Here is a 20888-nt window from a genome sequence, read left to right on the forward strand (position 1 = left end):
GTGAAGGGAGAGGGCCTTAAAATTTTGATCAAGGACAGATGCAACTTGCTGTATGAAGGACGACTCCAACGAAGAGGACAAGGAACTCAGTCTCTCGTCCCCCACATTCAGTCTCTCGTCCGTCCCCAGCTGGTTTAACAACGCCTCCATCCTAGCATGCTCTGCTCTTGGACCCAGAGTTGATAGCGATGGGACGACAGACTTCGCCGGAAGCCGGAAGAACGTGTTTTGACACCGCAGACCAAGAGCTTTGCTGCATCCAGATCCAGATCGCAGCAACCCGAACAGCACTGCCACTTCTATCTTGAATCCAGGGTTTTAGTTCTCTTTTTTCAAGACAAGTCCAGATCACAAATCTTCGCCTCGCAAGCGGTCCCTCACAATTCGATGGGGCTCATCGACAAATGAAGAAGACGGTGGAAGGATATATTATCAATGCATCTATGACGCGTACTCCAAATCGCCGCATCAGATCCGATCACCTAGCTACATCCCCTTCCTACCTCAAGCTCTCATCGTGGTATGTTGGTGGAGGGCTGCTTTCCCCCTGAACATCTGCAAAGTTGCCCGAATGTCTGGGGTCTAATCGGGACGTCGAGACCTGAGGTGGCGAAGCGGGCAAAGCAAAATTAGCCTCGATGGGCGTTTCTGGTCCCCCGGCAACGGGTAGTCCGGCCGCTACGACTGGCGGGAGAGCCGAGGGACTAGCGGGTGGGATACCCATACCGATCCCGGTTCCTCCACCGTTAGACTGAGCTCCCGGTGGGACTGGAAGTCTTCGTCCTGGGCTTGCAGTGGATGATGAAGGGAACGCCGTGTTTCCATTGGCATATGTTGGACTGATGGGTGAATCGTCTGCTCGAGATACCTCATCGGAAGTTCTCGGTTTGGGCCTTCTAAATGCGGCTGCAGAGATCTTGCCACCGCCAGTAGTCGGTGCATAAGAAGCAGCGATGGGTGACGTGATGCTGCCTTGTTGAGAATGAGATGGCGCAGGGGAAGAAGAGCGAGGAAGAGGTGAAGATGATCGTGCCGGGGAACCGATCCGAGGAGGAACGGGGAGCTGACTAGGGGTAGGGAAGTATTCTGCGTTTCCACCCTCTTGCGCTTCTCCTCCAGCTGGTGTGTGGAAACCGGCTCGACTGCCTGAGTCAGATGGCGGGGCAGGGATGCGATGTGCCTCAAGACTTGACCGCTGCTCCGGTTTTGGCTCGGGAATGGATTCATGATGATCATGCTCATCGATGTCGGTCGACGTCATCAGAGCTCCGATCCCGCTTAGAGGGTCCTGGCTGACAGGTCGAGGTCTAGACTCCTGACTGTCTTCAGCTGGAGGTGCGGGACCATCCTGTAGCGTGACGGGCGTGGGTGAATGGGCACGATCTTTGCGGACATTGAGCGGCTCCCAAGGTCGTTGGAGTGTCGAAGCCGCTGCTGCGCCTGGCGGCAAGTTGGAAATTTGCTCTTGAACATTGTATTCAGATGCTGGCGCTCCAAGTACAGGAACCGATTCTTCCGTTTGTGGGTGACCAGCCTCTGGTGTGGGTTCCTGAACAACCGGCACTTGAGGAACATTTCCGCCTTGCCAAGCGGCATGTTCTGCATCCATTTGACGTTGCTGATCGTACTCGTAATCATGTCCGCTTTCCTGTTGAGCTGAATGTGCCTTTAAAGCCTCCTCTGTGGGGCCTTGCCAGAAGACTTGTCCGCCTTGGTTAGATGCTTCGTTGGGCGTGGCACCTTGGTCGGTCCGAGGGTATCGACCGGTACCTCGATCGTAAGGATTGTCGAAGCCGCCATAGGGGTTCGCTTCGTCCAGACTGAAATCTCGACCTTTCCCTTTGAAGTCAACGGGTTGGTGCATAGGGTCATTTGGAGAGTGAGGATGTTCGAACTGCTCAGCCGCGGCGACATGCCCTGGATCAGGTGAGTGTCCATGAAGCGAGCCGATCGGGTGATGAGGGGGCAAGCCAGGTGGTTTGGGGCCGACGGAGCCGGCAGAAAATTTGACCGAAGCGAGCTGGAAGGCGTGAGCTGAGAGTATCGGCCGAAGATAAGTCGACTCACGCATTTGTTGGCTTCGTTGACTGCGTTCTCCGTCTTATTGTACCCCGAGTATGGGGCTCTGCCGTAGCCAGGTGGAGTCTCCTCCAAGGGTACTTCCTCGATGAGCAATTTTCCAAGCTCGCCAACGATGCACAGTTTCTCCCCGAGCTCTTCGAGTCCACCAAACTTGTACGACATGGCTTCCTTCACCATTCTTGGCAAGATCAGCGTGATAGAAACTCTTGACGCTCACTGTCGCTTAAAATCCCCAACTTTGGACTCTTCGACGACGATATCCGAGTCGAGCTGGAGGCCCAGTATCAGCTGCGCTTCTTATCCCGCAGTTTGGTTATTGCCACCCACCTGTCTGATCTCTGTCCTCAGTCTATCCAATAGCTCCGTCTGCTGAGGCAATGCCTTGTTCTCCGGACCCATCTTGGCCAATTTCTTCTCAGCCGTCTCCGCTTTGTTCCCAGTGGTCTTTCTCCTCCTCCTCAACTCTTCCAATCCCTCTTCTTTCTCTCGGATTCGCTTGAAGCATCCTCTGATGGAGATGGAATGCTCGGTATACACCGCAAACGCATTGGCGACTTGTCCGAGGAGAGTAGAGGACTGAGTGAGGACGTCTTGAAGATCAGGTCCCTCATCGGATCCATATGGCGGGAGCGCAGCCGCAGCTTTGGCAGTCTCTGTGGCGAGAAGGTCATTATCGACTAATTCTACGTGAGGGAATGCACACCTACCCTGACCAATCTTATCAGCAGCTTGAAGAACGCCCTTCTCTGTGGTGATGATGCTTAGATCTCCGATCAGTACCTGATCACCTTTTCGGCCATCACGTTTGCAAGGACTCACTCTTGCAATGCCCGTAGATCTTGATTGCCTAGTCCAGGAAGCAAGCTCTGATGAGCTATACTTTTGCCCAACTTCTTGCCTAGTCCATCGAACCCAGCTCCAGCTCCGCCACTGGATGGCGAAGCATCGTCACTGTATTCATGATTATGCCCTCCGCCATGGGTCGTGCGAGCTGGTGAAGTCTGTCCATCCCCAAGGCCTGAGACTTTCCTTCCAAACGATCCGAGGGAGAATTTACCCGACGTGTTGCGAGCGCCTGACATGTGGAGGCTTCTGGAGGGATGTGACCTGTGCTGCCAGGACTATTCAGCTGTCAGATGTGGAATGTGAATGGTGGATGTTGATATTGTCGTCGTCGTTGTCGTCGTCGTTGCTGGAATGCTATCTAATCGCCGCTTGCTGGAGTTTGCCGAGGGGAACTGTGCAAAAAAGCTGTACCGCGGGGAGCCAGCTTACGTATGAAAATCACGGCAGCAACCATAATGACACGTCATGTATTATTCTGATACAAGTCTTACGTCATACTCGTGTTTCAGGTGGGAGCATCACCGTACCCTTTGTGTTTTTGAGAATGGGGAATGGTGAGCAGAGACGATGAGATGGCGAGGAAAGGACAAGGAACAATGTATAGTCAGGGCATAACAATGAGCGTCTCTGGGATCTCAATTTGAGCTCGCTTCCTCGTCCTTTGTCTACAAAGCCGAATCACATTCCCTCCCGTGTATCATCGCCCACCCTTCACCTCCTCGTCAAAGGCTCAACTCGTTCATGAATGCGGCTTGGTATACTACAGAAGCTCCTTATGGTGTAGGATATCTCGGAAGATCTCACAAACTATCAATTTACACTTCATACTCTGTCCAGCCCGCCCTCTTATCAGTCTGCAAAGCGTTCCCAGTGGAACAAGCCGTGGGGCATTCAAACGTCATATCGGATCAAGTCCTAGATACCGGAAGCTGGTGGCGAGAGACATCTACAGATACCTTTGAGGACGGCCATAGACAAACTTCTACTCTCTCCCTTCTCTCCGTCTCCATCCACTTGCTTCATCGGGCTACATCGAGGCACCAGAACACCGCCTGAACAACTCCGCGAATCAATTCTCCTTGACGACGTCAGCATCGTCCTCGTTTGAAGACATCGACGTCTGACTTTGAAGCATAACAGTGGGGCGGGACACACCTAGATAGCGCCCTCGCTCGTGTACAGCTCAAGACCATGGTCAGTCGTCTCTTCATTCTCAATCGCCTCATACTGACATTGCCCACGCTTCTACCCTGCCTATCCAATCTCCCTCACGTCTGTCCGTGCTCAACTTATGCGTACCTGACGACGGGTCATATTGAACGACATCACCATCTCCGTCAATAACACCCTTAACTGTACACTCACTACGATGCCTAAAACTATGGCGACATCCGTGGCCGTACATCCGCCGACCGTCCACCCGACTCGTGATCATGGCCTTGCTCGTCCTACCTCCAAACATGTCAACCTTTCACCTCCTCATCACCACGGCCGATCGGCCTCAACGGCGTCTCCTCCTGCTATCGAACGTCGGTCGGAATCGTTGATGGCATTGACCACGACGGCCACACGACGCCCTCCTCCCGCTGCCCTACCTCACCCTGACAAACCTTCGGATCCATCCATCCCGTTCTGTACACACTGGCGGGACTATTATCCCGGTCCACCCCTCGATCCCGAAACGATCTTACCTAAACCCACGTCTAAACAACGATTCTACTCTACCAAATGGAAACTGGACAATCCTAATCCAAAAACTCGGGAAGGGGCAAAGGCTTTCTACGGGTCCGGTATGGGTATGGGATACCCCGGTATGATGGGTGGTATGGGCGGTATGGGCGGCATGGGTATGGGCGGTATGGGTGGAATGGGCATGGGCATGGGATATCCCGGTATGATGGGGATGATGAGTGGAATGGGGATGATGCCGGGGATGATGGGTGGAATGGGCTACGGCGTGAGTGGCAGCGCCACGGTCCGGGACACCATCCAAGTATCGAAGTGTTGGCTGACTCTGCGATCTTGCTCAGATGCCCAGATATATGCCTGGAGGGTGAGCATGGCCCTCCTAGCGTCTGCTGACCCATACAGAATGTACGGAGGTATGGGAGGATACGGGTGAGCGCTATATGGAGAGCTCAAGACTGTTTGGATCTAACATTTTGTGACTTTCAGAGGTTATGGAGGGTGATTAGTCGTTGACCATTGTGCCGTCAGCTGACGAAAGACCAGGATGTACGACCCAATGATGGGCTACGGTGTAAGTACCTACCATCTCCTAGCCCCTCACAACATCACTTGACCTGTCACTGATCCGTCGATACAGACGCCACCTGCCGCTCTCTTTGTAGACGACAATCCCGATGCTCATCGGTAAGTTGGAAGTGACGGGAAGAGAACCTGCTGACGTCGCTTCGTTTTTCCTTGCTTCCTGACCCTTTTCGGTCTCGACGCTTTGTGACCTCACTGCCGTCCCGCCTATATCATGCTCCATTGCAACGCCTTCATCACGCGCTTCCCATTTCCCTGCACACAGTATCGAACACGCTTACCGACAATCTATGCCAGATTCCTACGGTGTCGGCCTGGGTATGATGGGCGGTATGGGAGGCGGGATGGGCGTCAACGCCATGCCAGGCTCCCAGATGCTATTGTACGGCCGGGGGATGGGCTACGGGGTGAGTCGAAGTTCGCAGAATCATATTAGCGGAGCGACATATGATATGCCCCTCCGAATGATGTCAGATGGGTATTCTCCGTCTGACACACGTTTCAGGGATGGTACGCCTAAGACGCAATTCGTCCAGTCGAGCAAGAAGAGGCATAGGAATGGGACAGAGTCGCAAAAGCGTGTCAGAAGTAGATGTGGTGCACATATCAGTACTATATCATGTAAACCAAGAGCTAGAACAATGCAAAGTGAACAGTGGCAAACAGAATCTTCTGATTGCTTCAGTTGGGCAATGCCGGTGGCGTGCTGATCAGTACGGGCAGTCTCCAATATCACCTTAGATGATGAGCCCCAATCGCAGCTTTCGCCGGCAAAGTCGAGAGCTCAGAACGAGTCGGGCGACCAATCGTAAGCAAACATGTACAGTGTCTCGCTGACTGCATGCAAGTGATGATGATGATACGTGAACATTTTTCTATCGTGTGAACTGCGGCCAGTTCAGCAAGGATGTCATTCGTTCGCCTCAGCGGCAGAGCCATCTCACCTGAATATCATCGATCCTCAAGATCAACGACACAGTTTCCGTCGCCAGTTCCAAAGCGCTCGTGGAGACCAACAAAGGCTGAACGACATTTTCATCGAGAATATTGGAGATGATTCCCTAGAAGATAGAAGACGATGACCGCTTCAGCCCAATCTCAAATGGGTCTGAGAGTTTTGGGACCAACCTTCTTCACGTTGATACCTGCATTCCTCTCCCCCAAAGCATGCTTGTTTCGCAATTCCGTCACTATACTGATGGGATTCAATCCGGCATTTTCAGCTAATGTGGTGGGAATGATCTCGAGGGCTTCGGCAAATGCTTGAAAGCAGTAGGCTTCTTTTCCTTTAAGTGTTTGAGCATGTTGAGTCAGGAGACGAGAGACATGAATCTCGGGTGCACCACCACCGGCAATCAGGGCACTGGCAGCAGAGGATTAGACTCTTTCCCCTTCACTGATGCGGCTGCTCACCGCTTTTTGACGAGACACCTAACGACACACAAGGCATCGTGCAGACTCCTCTCACTCTCCTCCAAGACCAGCTGATTCGCACCGGTACAAACGACGCTAACTGTCCTACCAGGGTTCTTGACCCCAGTGACTTTCACGACCTTGGCACCGCTCTGAGACGTCTCTTCGATCAACTCGGCATATCCCAGCTTGTCCTCGGTGAAAGCTTCGATATCGGCCACAGGTCTACACCCTGTAGACTTTGCGATAAAGTCAATTTCATCCCGCTCGATATCCTTGATAACCATGATTTTAAGCTTGGCCAAAAAGTGAAGGGACAAATCGGTGACAGCGTCTCGGAGGATGGACTTTTGGATCAGGAGGACGTTACAGCCGGTCTTCTTAATTCGTTTGCAAAGGTTCAAGAGGTATTGACGTTCTTCCTTGAGAATCTTGTCCATTTGACGGTAGTCATTCACAACGATCTGGTTGTCCATCTGACCATACGCCGTCAGTCACAACGAAGCCGTTTCTCAAGATGACTCACGTCAGGCTTCGGACTGCTCAATTGGAATTGAATCAATCCGATCCTAGCTTTCTCCATCCTCGTCGGTCCACCAGCGTTGTTCATCGCCACTTGGTTCAATGCCAATCCCTCCACCATTTCCGTGTCTTCGATGGTACCTCCGACCTTTTTAACGATCCTGATATCCCTCAGATCAACGTTTGAAGAGGTAGGTGTGACGAGACGAGTGACGGCAGACACGGCAATGGGAGCAAGGGTGGAGGAGTATTGCGAGACAATCTGGACGACCCTGTCAGTCCGCTCCTTGCAGCAAGAAAAACAAGAGATGAGCTGACCTTTGAATTCAGACTCGTGCTCGCTGCTCGAAGCAGACTTTCCTTGTCGTTCAAATCGACGGGTGTACTCATCTCTTCAAGAAACTCGACAGCTTTGTTGGCAGCACGTTGAAAGGATTGGGCAATGGTCGTAGGGTGGATGCCTGGAATGTTGGATCAGAACAGGGTGAAGATTGTATTGAGAGCGACATTCTCACCCTGCGCCAACATCTTCTCTGCGGCCGCTAATAAGCTCCCGGCTAGGACGACGACACTGGTCGTCCCATCTCCCGCTTCGATATCCTGAGCTTGTGAGAGTTCAACAAGCTGAGTTCAGGGTGAGCTCTATTGGTCGCTGCTGAGATCAAAACTCACCATCCGCGCTGCTGGATGCAGAACCGCCATGTGTTTCAGGATGGTCGCTCCGTCGTTCGTAATCACCACTTCCCCGTTTGCGGTCTGAATCTATGAGTTCGGAGTCAACGGCCATGCTGCGAAGTACAGCAGGGGGGTCGCCCAAATTGAAGGGTTGCGCACGGCGTGTTGCACATTTGGATCTAGCAGCCGCATGTTGCCCGGAAGTGAGACTACCGCTCACCATCTTGTCCATACCCTTTGGTCCCAGACTGGTCCGAACGGCATCGGAAACGGCTGAAAGGCATGTCAGTGACTCGTTCAGACAGCAGATCTGGTTTAGTTCAGAGCAACAGACTCACCCTTAGCCGCGTTGATGTTGGAATTTCTGACCTCTGTCGGCTTGCCCTACCATTCCGTGTCAACTTTATCGACTCCCAATGAGCGATATGTCAGCTCACCTTGTCGTTGAAGGATGCGTCCATGCTGCTAGGTAGGCTTGGAGCTGCCACAGCTGCTGCTGCCATTTTGATACAAAGCTCTTAGAGTGCGAGTTCGACTGTCTCTCTTCCTCCTTCAAGCGCGATCAGTCGAGCTCGCTATCGTGCTTTGCTCCAATATGCTTCAGAGACGAGTTCAACTGTCCGAGCTCTACACGCTCGCGCGAAACGCTGGTTGGGATAAAATGCGATCTCAAAAATAGACGATTAATTTTTGACCACGTGGGAGTCACGTTGGACCTGGATCAATGTTGAGTCTCCCTTAGACTATGACACCTTTGACCCGTTGAAGTAGCGACCAGGCGTGCATCGGTAGCTTCATAAGAACGTTCGACACGGCATCACGAGCCCTATTGGCAGGCAGGCAGGCATCTTCTCATCGTCTCTTCGCTTAGGGGCCAGTGCTCCCATCAATATCGATCGTCCACTTAGCTCGTATCATTGCTCCGCCGCGTAGAGCCCACCGTCATGGCCAGACTCAAGTCCCAATCTCGTTCGGCAGGTCCGAAAGAAGCTATGGATGTCGATGGGGTGGAGAACATAGTCGATGCACCGGAAGAGGAGGCCAAAGCCGCCACCAATGGAGCAGCTGAAGGCGAAGAGGAGCAAGAGGAGGGAGATGGTGATGAGGAGGAGGAAGAGGAGGGAGAGTACGAAGTGGAGAGCATTGTAGACCATAAGATGCAGAATGTGAGTGAGAGGGATCAGGTTGATCATGAGATGCTGACGATCTGGTTCTTCTTGCAAACTTTTACTGACTTGCCGCATCTCCTTCTCACCTCCATGCCGACCCTTTACGACGTATTCGCTCGCTTGTCACGGCTCGTTCTAACAGGGCAAGTACATCTGTAAGTCTTCTATGCATGTTGTTCCGTGCAACACTGCTCACTCAATACCCTCAGACCTCGTTTCATGGAAAGGCTACGGTCCAGAACACAACACCTGGGAGCCAGAAGCTCACGTGTGAGTCTGATCACGGACTTCCTTTGCCCTAGCCTCGAACACTTTGCCTGACCTGACACAGTGACCATGCCGAAGAGATTGTCTCGCTGTACTGGGACACGAAGCCCAAGACAGCAATTAAGTCCATGGGGACTGGCAAGAAGCGAGGTCGATCGTCAGCCGTGGCGGGATGTTCCAGTCGAGCCGCTAATGGCGGGAGAAGCAGTCAAAAGAGGAAGCAGGAAGAGGAGGAGGATTTTGCTGAGGATTACGAAGAGACCCATGTGGACAGCATGAACAAGTATGAAGATGTGAGGGATTGGGAAGATCTGGTGGCGAGCGTGGATACTATCGAGAGAGGAAGGGAGGATGTCTTGATGATATACTTGACGATGTGAGCGGGGAGAAAGGAGGTGAACGAGAGCTGACAATGCGTTGCGCTTCATTTCCATCCTCATCACCATGATCTCGTCTCGTCTCATCTCATCTCGTCTCGTCTCGTCTCGTCTCGTCTCGTCTCGTCTCGTCTCGTCTCGTCTCGTCTCGCCCCGATTTATCACGGTCTCAAACCTTAGGACCGGCGGCGAGAAGGTCGCCCAACCTGCGGATGTGGTCTACCGTCGATGCCCACAAAAGGTGTGTTCTATGCCCTTCGACGCTGAACTGACGCTCGCCAGGTGCTGAAGTTTTACGAAGCGCATCTCAAGTGGAGATTGACGGTCTGAAGCGGATACCATGGATGGGGCTCTATTGAGCCGAGATGTAGGATTGATAAGGGGGTCACGGAAGAAGGCATTGACAGAGCCCTTCCTATGGACCATTAGATGGAATCTCCACGGATGAGACTCCATTCTGAGCGATGATACTTGACTTAGGGCATTTCGATTGTAGATATATACTCAAATCTCCATGTAAACCGAAGGAAATAATTCCTTCCATATCATACAGTACTACTCAAACGCGGCACTTTGCTCGTGACTATAATAACAGCTGTTCTCAACTTCACTTGCCACCAGGCCTTCACTCGCATGAAAGTTAAGGTACTACGCGATTCAGTGTCTCTTCTCATAGTCCAGTCTATCTGTCTTCCCTCTCATAGACAGCCACGGACTCGACGAGTAGTATATGGCGCACAGCCCTCTGCCACTTGTTCCTTGATCCGCATGTGATTCGCTCTGAGCATCTCCGCGGACACATTGCGTCAGATCATATGCTGGATTCAAAGCTATGCAGTGGTGAGTTCTTCGCCAACGTGGTCAGATCGTAAAGTTTGTGCATTGTGTGCCTTGCTATCAGATTATAAAGAAAAGGAGGCTGTCTGTACAGTCGATTTTGTCTGATTCCACCTCATCATACTGACGTCGTCCAAGAGCAATCACCTCAAGGGTTGAATTGCAATACTGTACTTGAGAACACAGGTACAGTCCAGCTCCAAGTGTTCGTATCGTTGCTCCATCTCTTGAATCGCTCCGACTCGAATCGGATCGAGTCAACGATGGATCGTTTGGTAGCTGCAGCAGATCCAGAACCCGAAGAAGACATGGTAGCCGTGACGTTTCCACCCATGATCGTATCCGAGACGCTGATGCTGCCCATCGTCGGCGCAGCGGATGCTGAGCCCGTCATCGCGGCGGAAGAGGAGACCATGGTCACTGGGGTGGTTGCGTTGGAGGGCAAGTTGCCCGGTTGTGGCAGTTCTGATCCAGTGAGCATCCTCGGTTCGATCGCATGGAGGTTGTCGACAGAGTTGTAGACATTGGGGTCTTCGGACTGAAGTGTGGTACCGTTCACAGAGTAGTATCCCGAGTCAAAGTTGAGGGTCAGAGGGACGGTCTGGTTGCCAGTGTTGACGATCTAGGGTTTGATCAGACCCGCATCAGCATCTCATAGCCATGCTTTCCCATCGACTCACCTTGAGGTAAAATGCGCCCGAGCTCTCATCCACCACTCCAACCCAGTAGAGAGGGTTCAACTCACCCTCCACAGGGACCGTGTGCGTACCTCTGAAGTTCGCGAAGAGGTGCTGTTGCCAATAACTGGCAGTGAGAACAGTGAGGTTGTGTTGAGCCTGGAAAACGATCATATTGGGTGTCCAGACGTAGAGGTTCAAATTCTGCAAAGACGGTGCGTAGGACATCAAAGTGACCAATGAAGGGTTCCGTTCCGCACTGAGCATGTAGATTCCTTCACCGATGGCGCTGATGAGTTCGGGGTAGGCTGGGTGAATCTCGGGTGGATCAGAGTAGTTGACGTATCCTGTCGAAGTGTCTAGTTGGAAGACACTGTATTCTCCAAGGACGATTTCGATATCGGTAAAGTTGTTCTCGGCCTCAAAGTTGTCCCAGTAGTTGAACGTATCGAGGTAGAATGAGGGGGTCTATAACAGGTCTCAGCACCCTCGGACGTCCCAGGCAGTCAGTCAATAAAACCCTCCTCACCTCGTAGTGGTGAGCATCCCATCCTCCACCATCTCGAATGGGAACAGTGATTCCTTCACCACAATCTGCGTATCCTCCTCCTGCGTTCTCATTGTACTGAGTCTGGATGAATCGAATGTTGGGGTATGCCTTCTTCAGAGCGGGGTAGAGATAGTTCAGTCGATAAGTGTAAGTGCAAGAGAACATGTCTTCGTTTCCAATCTCCACATAAGTGATATTGTACGGTTCTGGGTGACCATACTCGGCTCTCTTCGCTCCCCACCTTGAATGGTGATCAGCCGGCCATCTCATCAGCCTTTGGAAGATTGACTCACTTGGTGGATGTGTCACCGAGACAAAACTCCAGCTCTGCTAAGATCTCATCCAGGACTTCGTCCATGAATTCCAGGGGATAACTCGTGTGGTCCAGCGAGTAACCGTCGTACACAGCCAACAGCGGTATCATCTCCATATCTTCACACCAATCGAGGTATTCCATCAGACCGAGACCATCAGTGTTCCAGTATCCCCAAGTTCCAATTCTTCCCGGTCGGTTTTCAAGGGGTCCAATCGTCTCGTACCACTTCCACCGTTGAGCAATGGAATTACCCTCGATATTGTTTCCTCCTGGGCAACGGAGGAAACCAGGTTTGAGATCATAGAAAGCTTCAGCGAGATCTTTACGAAGTCCATTTGGTCGGCCTGGAGGGGGCGAAGGTTCTCATGATCAGTGACCCGATCTCGCTCGCCCCGTCCAGCTTTTCGCTCACCCTTGAAAGTCTCGGGGAAGAGGGATGTCAGACTGAGGTAAAAAGTTTGTCCAGCAACTTGAGAAGCATCAAAGGTGATGGCAAATGTGTTGTTGGCATTAGGCGCAGTGACATTGTTCTCCAACGTGAAATTGACTTGAGAGTACCTGAACGTGCCAATGTGATAGTTTGAAATGGTCGTGTTGACCCAAATATCACTGGTCAAATTAGATCTGAGATCGACCGTGATGTCGGTGGTGTTGTTAGGGGGATACGTCTGATTGACAGCATTGATCCAGAAGCTACCGGTATACGTTTGAGGACTGACGTCCATTCCCCAGAATCCTGTATTGAGGACACCGACTCGACCAGTGGCGTTGGCCGGGAACGTCATGGCCATTGAATTCGGCAAGGCATCTGACAGAGGGTGGTAGAGGTCCAAAGCGATTTGCGTGTCGCCGATAGGTACCCACCGATCAAGAGTAGATTGATACGGTTCGATAGGGTTATCATTGCCTGTAATGGCGCCTCCTACAGAACATTTGCACGTTAAGATACTGCCACTTCCAGCCTCTCAAGCAGTGTATGAGCGGCTCACCTGAGAAGGCCCTGTTGGCAATGAGCTCTGCATAAATACCACCATCTCCCGAATGATCGATATCTTCAAACATCAGACCATACAGATTCGGAGCCGTCGCATTCCATTTCGACTTGTCCTGCGTTGTAATGGACAAAGTGACCTCTGTGACATTAGAATTCGAAGCGATGATATAATTCGGAGCGAGAATTCCAGCTTCAGATCCAGCAGCCAGAACCACTTGGCCCCCGATTGCCGCTAAAGCTGCAGCGGTCGTCGTTGCGGATAGTGTTGGCGCTGAAAGTCGCATATTGGTATTGGACCAAGATTCTACGAAGGAAACGTAGAATTGACGAGCAAAGTCCATATCCAAGAGAAAGTCTCGGCGAGATTCCCTAGAGGTCCTATTATAGGTCGTTGTGAAAGTTGGATTACCTCCACCGTTTTACCTATGAGCCGGCTGAATCGGGCGGAAGACGCTCGCAGTTAGGCCTGGTATGTCGTACCTCGACTCGATCACACTTCTCTGTGTGCCCCCTCCGTCACTCCACGGGGAAAGATTAAATGTCCTTGGATCTATTTGGGTTCAATTGGTCCGACGCTAAACCAGATGGAGGAAGGGGGAAATGTGAATTAGAGTTGCAACTCGCCGGCCGTATCGAAGGACCGACCCTTTGAGGTTTAGAGCTGACGAAAGAATGATCTCGCCTGTATGTTACCGCCGAGATGAATAAAGATCAGCTGCCAGTCCAGTGACCTCTTGTCAATGGACCCATTCAATGACGGTAGTCACCACACCGCACCACGCCGCCTCCCGTCTTCTTCGGCTCTCCGTCTGGACCCCCACCCCCCACTTTGACTCCGTGAATGCGGAATGACACGTGAAATGATGTATGGATCGGATAATTAAAAAAAGGAAATTCTCCCGAACATTGCGAAATCTCGCCGACAATGTCGGAGCAAGCTATGATGAGCATGGGTCACTCGTAAATGTGGACTAGATGGATTACAGGAAGGTGACATGTTTCCTGCATCATTGCAGGACCGTATGATCTGATTTCATCTGCGAACTCTGTTCCTATCACTCTGGATGCAGCTCACTGACAACAGAAGCCAAGACAGTGATACTAACGCCGAGGATCAGCAAGTTCCAGCACCAGCTTACAAGACTCGTGTGTAATGACTTACTCGTCTATCTTGCCTCCCTTGAAGTTCAACCCAGCCTTCTTAGCCTCCACTTCAAAAGGCGTCTTCCAGCTCGGTTTGCCCGACTCGTCGACCTCTTCTCCTGTCCTTACCATTGCTCGTCGACCATACGCAACGAGTACGTCCGCAAACAATCTAGCTAGCTCGCTGTCCCTCTCGGCAGGTGACAGATCGGCGTTGTCAGGGTGATCCATGATACCTCGGAGATGTGAGAGGAGGAGAGGGAAATGGGCTGAGGGGACATTGTCGGATAATCCGTCGGTCTGAAGCAGGACATCAGGACCAGCTTTAGGTGTATACCTGTGGTTCATGAACAAACGAGGAAGACTCACATAGAGCAGGATGATATCGCCAGGCTGGAGCTGAGCTTCAAACGTATCAGAACACTTTTCGTTGTCCGGCTGGTCCCTGACGACTCCGGAAGCGTCCATTCCTTTCGGTGTCTTTGTGAGCTGGGTCTGTACATCAAGCGTTCGTCAGAATGCAGACCGATCAGAGCAGCAGTCAAAGTTCCTCACTGGGCAGTTGAAATAATGCGTTAACGCTGGTGTCTCAAAGATGACCTTGCCATCTCGCAGGATAGTACATCCAGAGTCTCCCATGCTAGCGCATCATGAGCGGTTGACAATCATGGCCGAGTTGAACTTACTTGACACCCCTCAACACACCTTTCGAGTCAACAGCAATGCCACAGGCCGTAGCACTTCCAGCGACCACGCTCTCTTCCTTTAGGACACGCTCGTAAGCTTGTTTCAGGATTGCTCGAGGATGAGCCGTTTCTTCTGGCGACGAAAGTCAGCTGCGGACAGAACAGAACAAAGAAGACGACAGAGTGCGTAATCCAAAGACAAGGCCAGAAAAGTAAGGGTACGTACCTAAGGACGACGAAGATTTCGCGTAATGATACATGAGAGCCTGGGAGAAGAATGAAGGGTCCACCACGTCAGACCATCCACCGACTCCATCGGAAATGGCGAAATGGACAGGAGGGTCTGAAGATGATGAGCTGGAAGTTTCGGGTACGTCCTGGTAACGAGGTGATCATATCAGCGATGACAGTTCCAAGGTCTCGCTAAGTCATTCGCGCTCTCACTTCCAAGTCGACAACTGCGTAGAAATCCTCGCCTGCTCCCCAACGCCGAGTCTCATCCTGTAATCTCTCATCCCATCCTCCAGGCTTATCGACCGTCAATTCACCACGACCAGCTCGACGATCAAGACTCGATTTGACCCATTCAGAAATCAGCGCAGCCCCGTGGTCGTTCCCTTAGTCAATCAAGGAAGCCAGCATGGCGTTAGTTTTCGAATATCGTAAGGATTCTCCATTTGCAGGAGAGTGACAATCAATGACAGCACTCACCACTGTACCCTGCATAGCCGTATCTCGGAGCTCTCTCGTTCTTCGGCACGAACGGCGGAGAGTTCTTTGACGCATAAGATAGACCCAGAGAGTAGATGGCAGGTGAACGTGATGAAAACGTATAGTCGGAAGTGAGAGGTTTGAGCGCTCGCAGCAGTCGAGCAGAGGGTTTCATGGTGAATCAGACGAGAGCAGGGCGTCTCAATGTCTTGAATAGCAAAGGTCTTTTGATCTATATCCTTGCCCAGTCGAGCTCTAAGGTGTCCTTGATGCACGACTGGCACCGTATGTCGAATTGAACAGCAAGCACCGAATTACTTCAGACCGAAATCTCTCGATCATTTTCGGATGGACCCGAAATCAGTGGCAGCCCTGGTCGTCCTGAATCCCGACACAGTCTCATCGCTCATGCATCGACATGTGTACAGTCTCATCACGGTGCTCCCAACTGTGTGTTCATAATCTCCTGAAAATGCCCCTTTTCTCTATATCGTCGTCGTTAACTATCCGTAAAGGGAAGAGGCCGGGAAGGGGAAATTCGTATGTACTTTTTTGCTTTGATCTTGCTTTTGGTTCTGCTGTTTTTCTCCACATGATATTGGTTGATTTGGCTGGCGTCTTGAGAACGCTATTGAACGCTATTGAACGTATAGACAGATCCCCAGTGGGTATAGGAGGAATGCGGTGAGTGAATGAATATAATGGAGGGAAGCGGAATGGTATCTCGCGTGGTTGTAGAGCTTGATGTGAGGATGCACGGTCGGGTGAATTGATTGGGCGGGTATAATAATCGTTGGTACAGCACGGAGACAGGGCTGCTCATCGATCCCAGTTCCAGAAGAAGGCTTTCTAGACATTTCGAGGCCATTTTCGTAGTAGAATCTCTTCACAGAGTCGTATCATTTCAAACACGAAGCCAAAGTCGGTGTCCACACCGAGGCTGTGGCTGTGGAAAGCCCATCACTTGATCTTCCTCTTCAAACCAGTCCCTTTCTTCGCCTTTTTACCCTTCTTCGCCGCCTTCTTCTTTCGCCCGAGGACAAAATCATCATCGCTATCGTCCTCTTCACCTGCGTCCATCCCGGATGCGTAGTCCAGCTCGTCCTCGCCCTCGATATCGGGGTCAAATGGCTGAGGGTCGAGAACCTGACTGAGAGGACCCGAAGGGAATGCAGAATCTTCATCCTGAAGCGATTGGAACGGCATGGGCGCAGAGCGGTCGTCAAAGTGGACGTTGGCGATACCTAGACCGACTGCCGTGATGCCTCCAGAGTCTTTGCGGATGGCCCGAGGAGGTGTCGCCAGAGTGATATTGTGCACAGGTGTATTCGGCGATCCATGAAGATAGGTACGGTCACCAGGAGCTTGGATGTAGGCAGGGGAGCCTAACGTAGGCGGGAAAGGCTGGAATGGCTTCATCTGAGACGGTATGAAAGGTGTCTGACCGGGATAATTAGAGTACGGTCGAGGCGCACGATAGTGGTCGAACGCGGGGAAGTGCTGAGATTGAGATGTCCAGGGTGTCATCGGCGGTGCGGGGTACATGGGCGTCATACTCGGCATGAAGACCTGCTGCTGAGGCATATAATGATTTGTTCCTGGATAGCCGACATACTGAGCTTGCCGCTGTACAGGCTGCGCCGTGATGGGTGTCATCGTCGGAGTTATATTGGTGAGATTCGAGAAATCCTGAATGTTCCCCGATCCAACTAAGGTCGATGCGGTCGACGAAGACGAGGCAGCGTAGACGGATGAGAGAGCAGGCGGAGGCCCATTCGGTGTGGAATACTGAATAGGCGGGCCCCATAGATTGGTAGGCTCGACTTTAGTCATCGCAGACATGTCGACCTGATCGAGCGGAACTTCCTCTGAGGCCACGGTCGATGCCGCACTGCTGAGGACCTGTTGATCTAGAACATCTGACATTTCCTGCCCAACATTCTCTCCAAATACACAGTGAACATCGTTGAAGCCTGTCTGTGCTGGTAGAGATGCCTGATTCCAAAAGGTGTTCGACCTGGGAAGATTTGGTGCCGAGTTGAACCGTTGAAGGTGGGGGGGTGCAGAGTGAAGTCGGCCCATCTGATATTGCGCACTGGTCATGACGAATTGAGCGGGAGCTTGAGCCAGAGGGCTTGACTGGACATGGGTGGAAGCCCCCGCGGTCATAGGAGCTGCAACAATTGAGGAATTGGCCACATCGGGAGGGTGAAAGGCGAATGACGGAACAGAGTGGACATCGACCAGAGGTGGCTCTGGCGAGTGGTCCCTCGACATGCTGTCTGGATCGACCACAGAGACTGGGGCCGAGTGTGGTAACGACATCATGTTGGGAGTCTGGAATCGAGATCCAGCATACATATCGCTATCCGCATATGTTGACACCGGGACCGGGACCGGGACGGGGACGAAGGAAGAGTGGAGATGAGCCGAATGAGCGGGAATGGCCAACTGGGATGGATGGAATCCTCCAGCTGCTCCTTGACCCGGGACTTGATGTCTTGACATTGGCTCTGACACGTTCCGAGCCATCCCGTTGATGTTGTCATCTCTCACAAGTGTCAATCCTTGACTGGCCGAACGACTCGCCCAAGCCGGGTGGTGACTACCACTGTTGAAGCTGAATCCACCTGGCGAGGTCTGGACGGAATAGATGTGCTGCGAAGGTCCGAAGTTGAGATGAGACCCCTCGTTCGATGTCCCAAAGGCAAATCTTGCATCTCTGGCTCCAGAGATTGGCGATGAGACATGGTCGCTGGGCTCGAGCTTTGCTCCTGGGTCATCCTCTCCGAACTCTGTCGAAGTCGGCGACTGGGCTTCCTCTGAATCGTACTCATCGTCCTCTCTGGCGACGGAGGAAGGTGAGTGGCTTGCCGTTGCTGAAATTGGAGTCTGTAAGGACGATAGACTTGTTTGACCTCGACCGGACCCTGAAAATGAAAGAGAGGTTGGACCTGTTGTGGCCGGCGAGGGGATCGTCGAAGGAGCACTCGCGTCTCCATTGTATATGGTCCTGCCAGTTCCGACCGCCACTCTTCCGGACCCTCTTCCTCTTCCTCCTCGGTTCCCTCCCATTCCTCCTCTTCCTCTAGGCTTGAGCCCGTACCCGCCTGAGGCATACACCGCTCCCCCTGGCGGGTCTCGGGAGGCGGTGAACCCGTGGGGGGTTCCGTCCGATATAGTGGAGCCCGACGCGTCTGCGATCGAAGGCGTACTGACAAAGTATTGAGGTTGACCATCTGGACCGGGCGGGCCAGGAGCAAGATAAGTGCCTTTGGCGACTTTTGATGGGTAAGGTGCGCCAGGTTGTGTCCTTCGAGCAGTACCTGCCAGTCGACTGTTGTTGGCACCTGGAGGAGGAGGGAAGCCAGGATGGGCGCGACGATAATGCTTCAGGAAAGTGTTTCTGCGTGCGAAAGCGCGTGTACATCCAGGCACGAGACAGACATAAGGCCGGTTCCCGGTACTGAAGGCTGTAAGCACTGGAGTGACCGTTGCAAAGGAAAGAGCTCACTGAATGCGTCTGTGACGAGCGAGTGAGGAGGAATCTGCGAATGCCTTGAAGCAATGTTCGCAATGGTGTGGTCGTTCTCCGGTACTGAGGAAGTCGCGTGAGTTCATACGGGACCACTGGTAGGGTGTAAACTCACTGAGTCCGTGTATGAACGGTGAGAGCTGACCGCTGAATGAACGTCTTACCACAGCCTCTTTGCAAGCAGATGTACGGTCTGAAAGTAAGGCAAGCGTCAGCTTGGTACATCAAATGAGCGGGATGAGGGAAACGGAATCAGAGGGAAATTGACTTACCTCTCCCCTGTATGAATTCTGTAGTGTCTAGCCAAGTCAGACTTTCTGGCGAAAGCCTTATTGCAGGGGTTATGGTCACAGATGTAGGGTCGTTTGGCAGGATCGTGACCAGGTCCTACAAGATTGTGGTCATTGACCAACTGTGATGGTTTTGTTTTGGTATCAGCAGATATGACAGGACCAAAGACGTCGTTGTCGACCGTTGGCGACGCGGCAGAAGCGTAGGAGGTAGTGGCGTCATGAAGGGAGTCGCCAATCGATTGGCGAGAGGACGAGTGAGTTTCAGAGTCACCAGCCATGACATGATCGAGGTCGAGGACGTTTTCAATGACGGATATTGAATCGTTCAGGACGCCATCGTCAGTACACGATAGACGGTCATGAGGGGAAGAAGTGAGATCAGGTTCGATAGGGTCAGAGGAGAGATTGAGAAAGGCGCGATAGATGTCCGAATCGGAGAGAGCGGGAGATTGAGCAGGTTTGAAACGGAATGGGTCGTCCATACCAGAATACAACGGTGGAGATGGTGAGGTACGAGGGAATCGTCGTGGTCGATGTGATGAGGTTTGAGTATCGGTGGTTGTGGTGTGAGAGCGTCGTGAGGGTGTATGAGGCAGAAATTTGAGTCGTGGCATGGTCAGGAGATGGGGAAAGAATTGTCAGCTGAATGCACTCGTTGAGATGGTCGAGAGATGCTGTATCGACGTGGATACAGTAGGAAGAGGGTTGTAAGTGAAGAAGTAGAGAGCGAGAGGGAGGTGAGGTTATGTCGATGATTTCGTTGAATTTATGAAATGTCGCATAAAAGAACTCAGTCGCGTGCGCGCGCACGCGAGAATGAGATATGGGGGGGGGAGAAGTGATTTGGAGAGGAATAGAGGGGGATGAGGAAGATGGAATGGAGGAGGTGAGCGGAGCGATGCACTCACGTCTAGGACATCCATCGTGTGGGTAGTGAGGAGGGTATCACAAGGTTATCCGATGTAGTTGGGGTGCGGAGCGTGATGGTCAGGGTGAAAGTCTGATGTCAAGCTCTGGTAGATGGGTAGGTAGTGATTCAAACCGTAGAAGAATAAGACTATGACCTCGACACGATCAAGAAGAGAAGAAGCGACAGGTGTATACTACAGTACTGGGTGTCTGTCGATTGGAAAGGCCAGGACGGGCGGCGCACAAGAGGGGGGGCTATCGATATCCAAGAGCGGTTGCCATTTGCGCGGGACAGAAAGAGGGATATGGAATTTTTATTAACGACCAGAAGTATGCCAAAGGAGACCAAACGGAGTCCAAGGGAATCGCCAATGGCAGTCAATCTTTTGGTGTATCCGCCGATTGGGAGGTGGAGATACGAAGGTGAAGGGATAGTATCGCGAATGGTATGAAGCCCCCAGAAGATGGATTAAGAAAGGTATTCCGACCACAACCAAACGTCCAAAGGTTGCAATTTAGAGGCCACCCAAGGGATGGTGAAAATGGTCAATGGCACCCAAGAATATGTCAGATTTTTGTTTTCCATCCGATGGTCAGATGGGTCATGCGGGATGG

General features: G+C 52.1%; 8 protein-coding genes across 8 annotated transcripts; 3 read left to right on the forward strand and 5 right to left on the reverse strand.

Annotated features, from left to right (window-relative positions):
* Nucleotides 1–388: 388 nt before the first annotated feature.
* Nucleotides 389–3293, reverse strand: BD324DRAFT_680012 (Eisosome component PIL1-domain-containing protein). Its single transcript, XM_022019062.1, has 6 exons — nt 2902–3293; nt 2790–2842; nt 2410–2735; nt 2300–2352; nt 2068–2260; nt 389–2020 (listed from the first exon to the last, which is right to left on the reverse strand). The coding sequence occupies exons 1-6, from the start codon at nt 3162–3164 to the stop codon at nt 500–502; spliced, it is 2409 nt and encodes an 802-aa protein (XP_021872180.1). The 5' UTR covers nt 3165–3293; the 3' UTR covers nt 389–499.
* A 1004-nt stretch (nt 3294–4297) lies between these two features.
* Nucleotides 4298–5719, forward strand: BD324DRAFT_649636 (hypothetical protein; the record flags this gene model as incomplete). Its single annotated transcript, XM_022018026.1, has 8 exons — nt 4298–4885; nt 4959–4981; nt 5020–5046; nt 5104–5115; nt 5161–5188; nt 5255–5301; nt 5465–5606; nt 5705–5719. 8 exons carry the CDS (start codon nt 4298–4300, stop codon nt 5717–5719), a joined length of 882 nt encoding a protein of 293 aa, XP_021872181.1.
* A 300-nt stretch (nt 5720–6019) lies between these two features.
* Nucleotides 6020–8441, reverse strand: BD324DRAFT_620187 (putative t-complex protein 1 delta subunit (tcp-1-delta)). Its single transcript, XM_022015255.1, has 11 exons — nt 8247–8441; nt 8148–8193; nt 8030–8082; nt 7807–7896; nt 7650–7758; nt 7453–7595; nt 7139–7396; nt 6613–7088; nt 6328–6562; nt 6144–6260; nt 6020–6086 (listed from the first exon to the last, which is right to left on the reverse strand). Exons 1-11 carry the CDS (start codon nt 8310–8312, stop codon nt 6075–6077), a joined length of 1605 nt encoding a protein of 534 aa, XP_021872182.1. The 5' UTR covers nt 8313–8441; the 3' UTR covers nt 6020–6074.
* A 117-nt stretch (nt 8442–8558) lies between these two features.
* BD324DRAFT_620189 (hypothetical protein) lies at nt 8559–9332 on the forward strand. Its single transcript, XM_022015256.1, has 3 exons — nt 8559–8975; nt 9121–9133; nt 9188–9332. The coding sequence occupies exons 1-3, from the start codon at nt 8754–8756 to the stop codon at nt 9250–9252; spliced, it is 300 nt and encodes a 99-aa protein (XP_021872183.1). The 5' UTR covers nt 8559–8753; the 3' UTR covers nt 9253–9332.
* On the forward strand, nt 9255–10178 carry BD324DRAFT_345905 (hypothetical protein). Its single transcript, XM_022012538.1, has 3 exons — nt 9255–9621; nt 9803–9863; nt 9905–10178. The coding sequence occupies exons 1-3, from the start codon at nt 9374–9376 to the stop codon at nt 9950–9952; spliced, it is 357 nt and encodes a 118-aa protein (XP_021872184.1). The 5' UTR covers nt 9255–9373; the 3' UTR covers nt 9953–10178.
* Nucleotides 10179–10482: 304 nt separating this feature from the next.
* On the reverse strand, nt 10483–13680 carry BD324DRAFT_655653 (glycoside hydrolase superfamily). The gene is made up of 6 exons (XM_022018819.1): nt 12992–13680; nt 12415–12924; nt 11980–12346; nt 11666–11927; nt 11140–11604; nt 10483–11081 (listed from the first exon to the last, which is right to left on the reverse strand). Exons 1-6 carry the CDS (start codon nt 13335–13337, stop codon nt 10608–10610), a joined length of 2424 nt encoding a protein of 807 aa, XP_021872185.1. The 5' UTR covers nt 13338–13680; the 3' UTR covers nt 10483–10607.
* Nucleotides 13681–14051: 371 nt separating this feature from the next.
* On the reverse strand, nt 14052–15711 carry BD324DRAFT_577928 (phosphatase 2C-like domain-containing protein; the record flags this gene model as incomplete). The annotated part of the gene is made up of 8 exons (XM_022013284.1): nt 14052–14097; nt 14159–14439; nt 14509–14634; nt 14695–14779; nt 14826–14955; nt 15052–15202; nt 15282–15442; nt 15540–15711. 8 exons carry the CDS (start codon nt 15709–15711, stop codon nt 14052–14054), a joined length of 1152 nt encoding a protein of 383 aa, XP_021872186.1.
* Nucleotides 15712–16496: 785 nt separating this feature from the next.
* BD324DRAFT_649642 (hypothetical protein) lies at nt 16497–19978 on the reverse strand (the record flags this gene model as incomplete). Its single annotated transcript, XM_022018027.1, has 4 exons — nt 16497–19002; nt 19051–19134; nt 19187–19264; nt 19344–19978. The coding sequence occupies 4 exons, from the start codon at nt 19976–19978 to the stop codon at nt 16497–16499; spliced, it is 3303 nt and encodes a 1100-aa protein (XP_021872187.1).
* Between the last annotated feature and the right edge of the window lie 910 nt (nt 19979–20888).

The sequence above is a fragment of the Kockovaella imperatae genome (assembly GCF_002102565.1).
Source record: "Kockovaella imperatae strain NRRL Y-17943 chromosome Unknown BD324scaffold_4, whole genome shotgun sequence".
In the NCBI taxonomy this organism is placed as follows: Eukaryota; Fungi; Basidiomycota; class Tremellomycetes; order Tremellales; family Cuniculitremaceae; genus Kockovaella; species Kockovaella imperatae.

Excerpts from the sequence above, each read along its gene's own strand:
- BD324DRAFT_680012 (XM_022019062.1), bottom strand. The coding sequence starts at position 3,164 with ATGTCAGGCGCTCGCAACACGTCGGGTAAATTCTCCCTCGGATCGTTT. Across the intron at positions 2,843-2,901 it reads GATCTACGGGCATTGCAAGA|CATCATCACCACAGAGAAGG; the intron begins GTGAGTCCTTGC and ends CGGAGATCTAAG. Across the intron at positions 2,736-2,789 it reads TGCTGATAAGATTGGTCAGG|AGACTGCCAAAGCTGCGGCT; the intron begins GTAGGTGTGCAT and ends TTCTCGCCACAG.
- BD324DRAFT_620187 (XM_022015255.1), bottom strand. The coding sequence starts at position 8,312 with ATGGCAGCAGCAGCTGTGGCAGCTCCAAGCCTACCTAGCAGCATGGAC. Across the intron at positions 7,397-7,452 it reads GCACGAGTCTGAATTCAAAG|ATTGTCTCGCAATACTCCTC; the intron begins GTCAGCTCATCT and ends AGGGTCGTCCAG. Across the intron at positions 6,261-6,327 it reads CAGGTATCAACGTGAAGAAG|GGAATCATCTCCAATATTCT; the intron begins GTTGGTCCCAAA and ends TCTATCTTCTAG.
- BD324DRAFT_620189 (XM_022015256.1), top strand. The coding sequence starts at position 8,754 with ATGGCCAGACTCAAGTCCCAATCTCGTTCGGCAGGTCCGAAAGAAGCT.
- BD324DRAFT_345905 (XM_022012538.1), top strand. The coding sequence starts at position 9,374 with ATGGGGACTGGCAAGAAGCGAGGTCGATCGTCAGCCGTGGCGGGATGT. Across the intron at positions 9,622-9,802 it reads TTGATGATATACTTGACGAT|GACCGGCGGCGAGAAGGTCG; the intron begins GTGAGCGGGGAG and ends CTCAAACCTTAG. Across the intron at positions 9,864-9,904 it reads ACCGTCGATGCCCACAAAAG|GTGCTGAAGTTTTACGAAGC; the intron begins GTGTGTTCTATG and ends GACGCTCGCCAG.
- BD324DRAFT_655653 (XM_022018819.1), bottom strand. The coding sequence starts at position 13,337 with ATGGACTTTGCTCGTCAATTCTACGTTTCCTTCGTAGAATCTTGGTCC. Across the intron at positions 11,928-11,979 it reads CTCGGTGACACATCCACCAA|GTGGGGAGCGAAGAGAGCCG; the intron begins GTGAGTCAATCT and ends TCACCATTCAAG. Across the intron at positions 11,082-11,139 it reads CGGGCGCATTTTACCTCAAG|ATCGTCAACACTGGCAACCA; the intron begins GTGAGTCGATGG and ends ATCAAACCCTAG.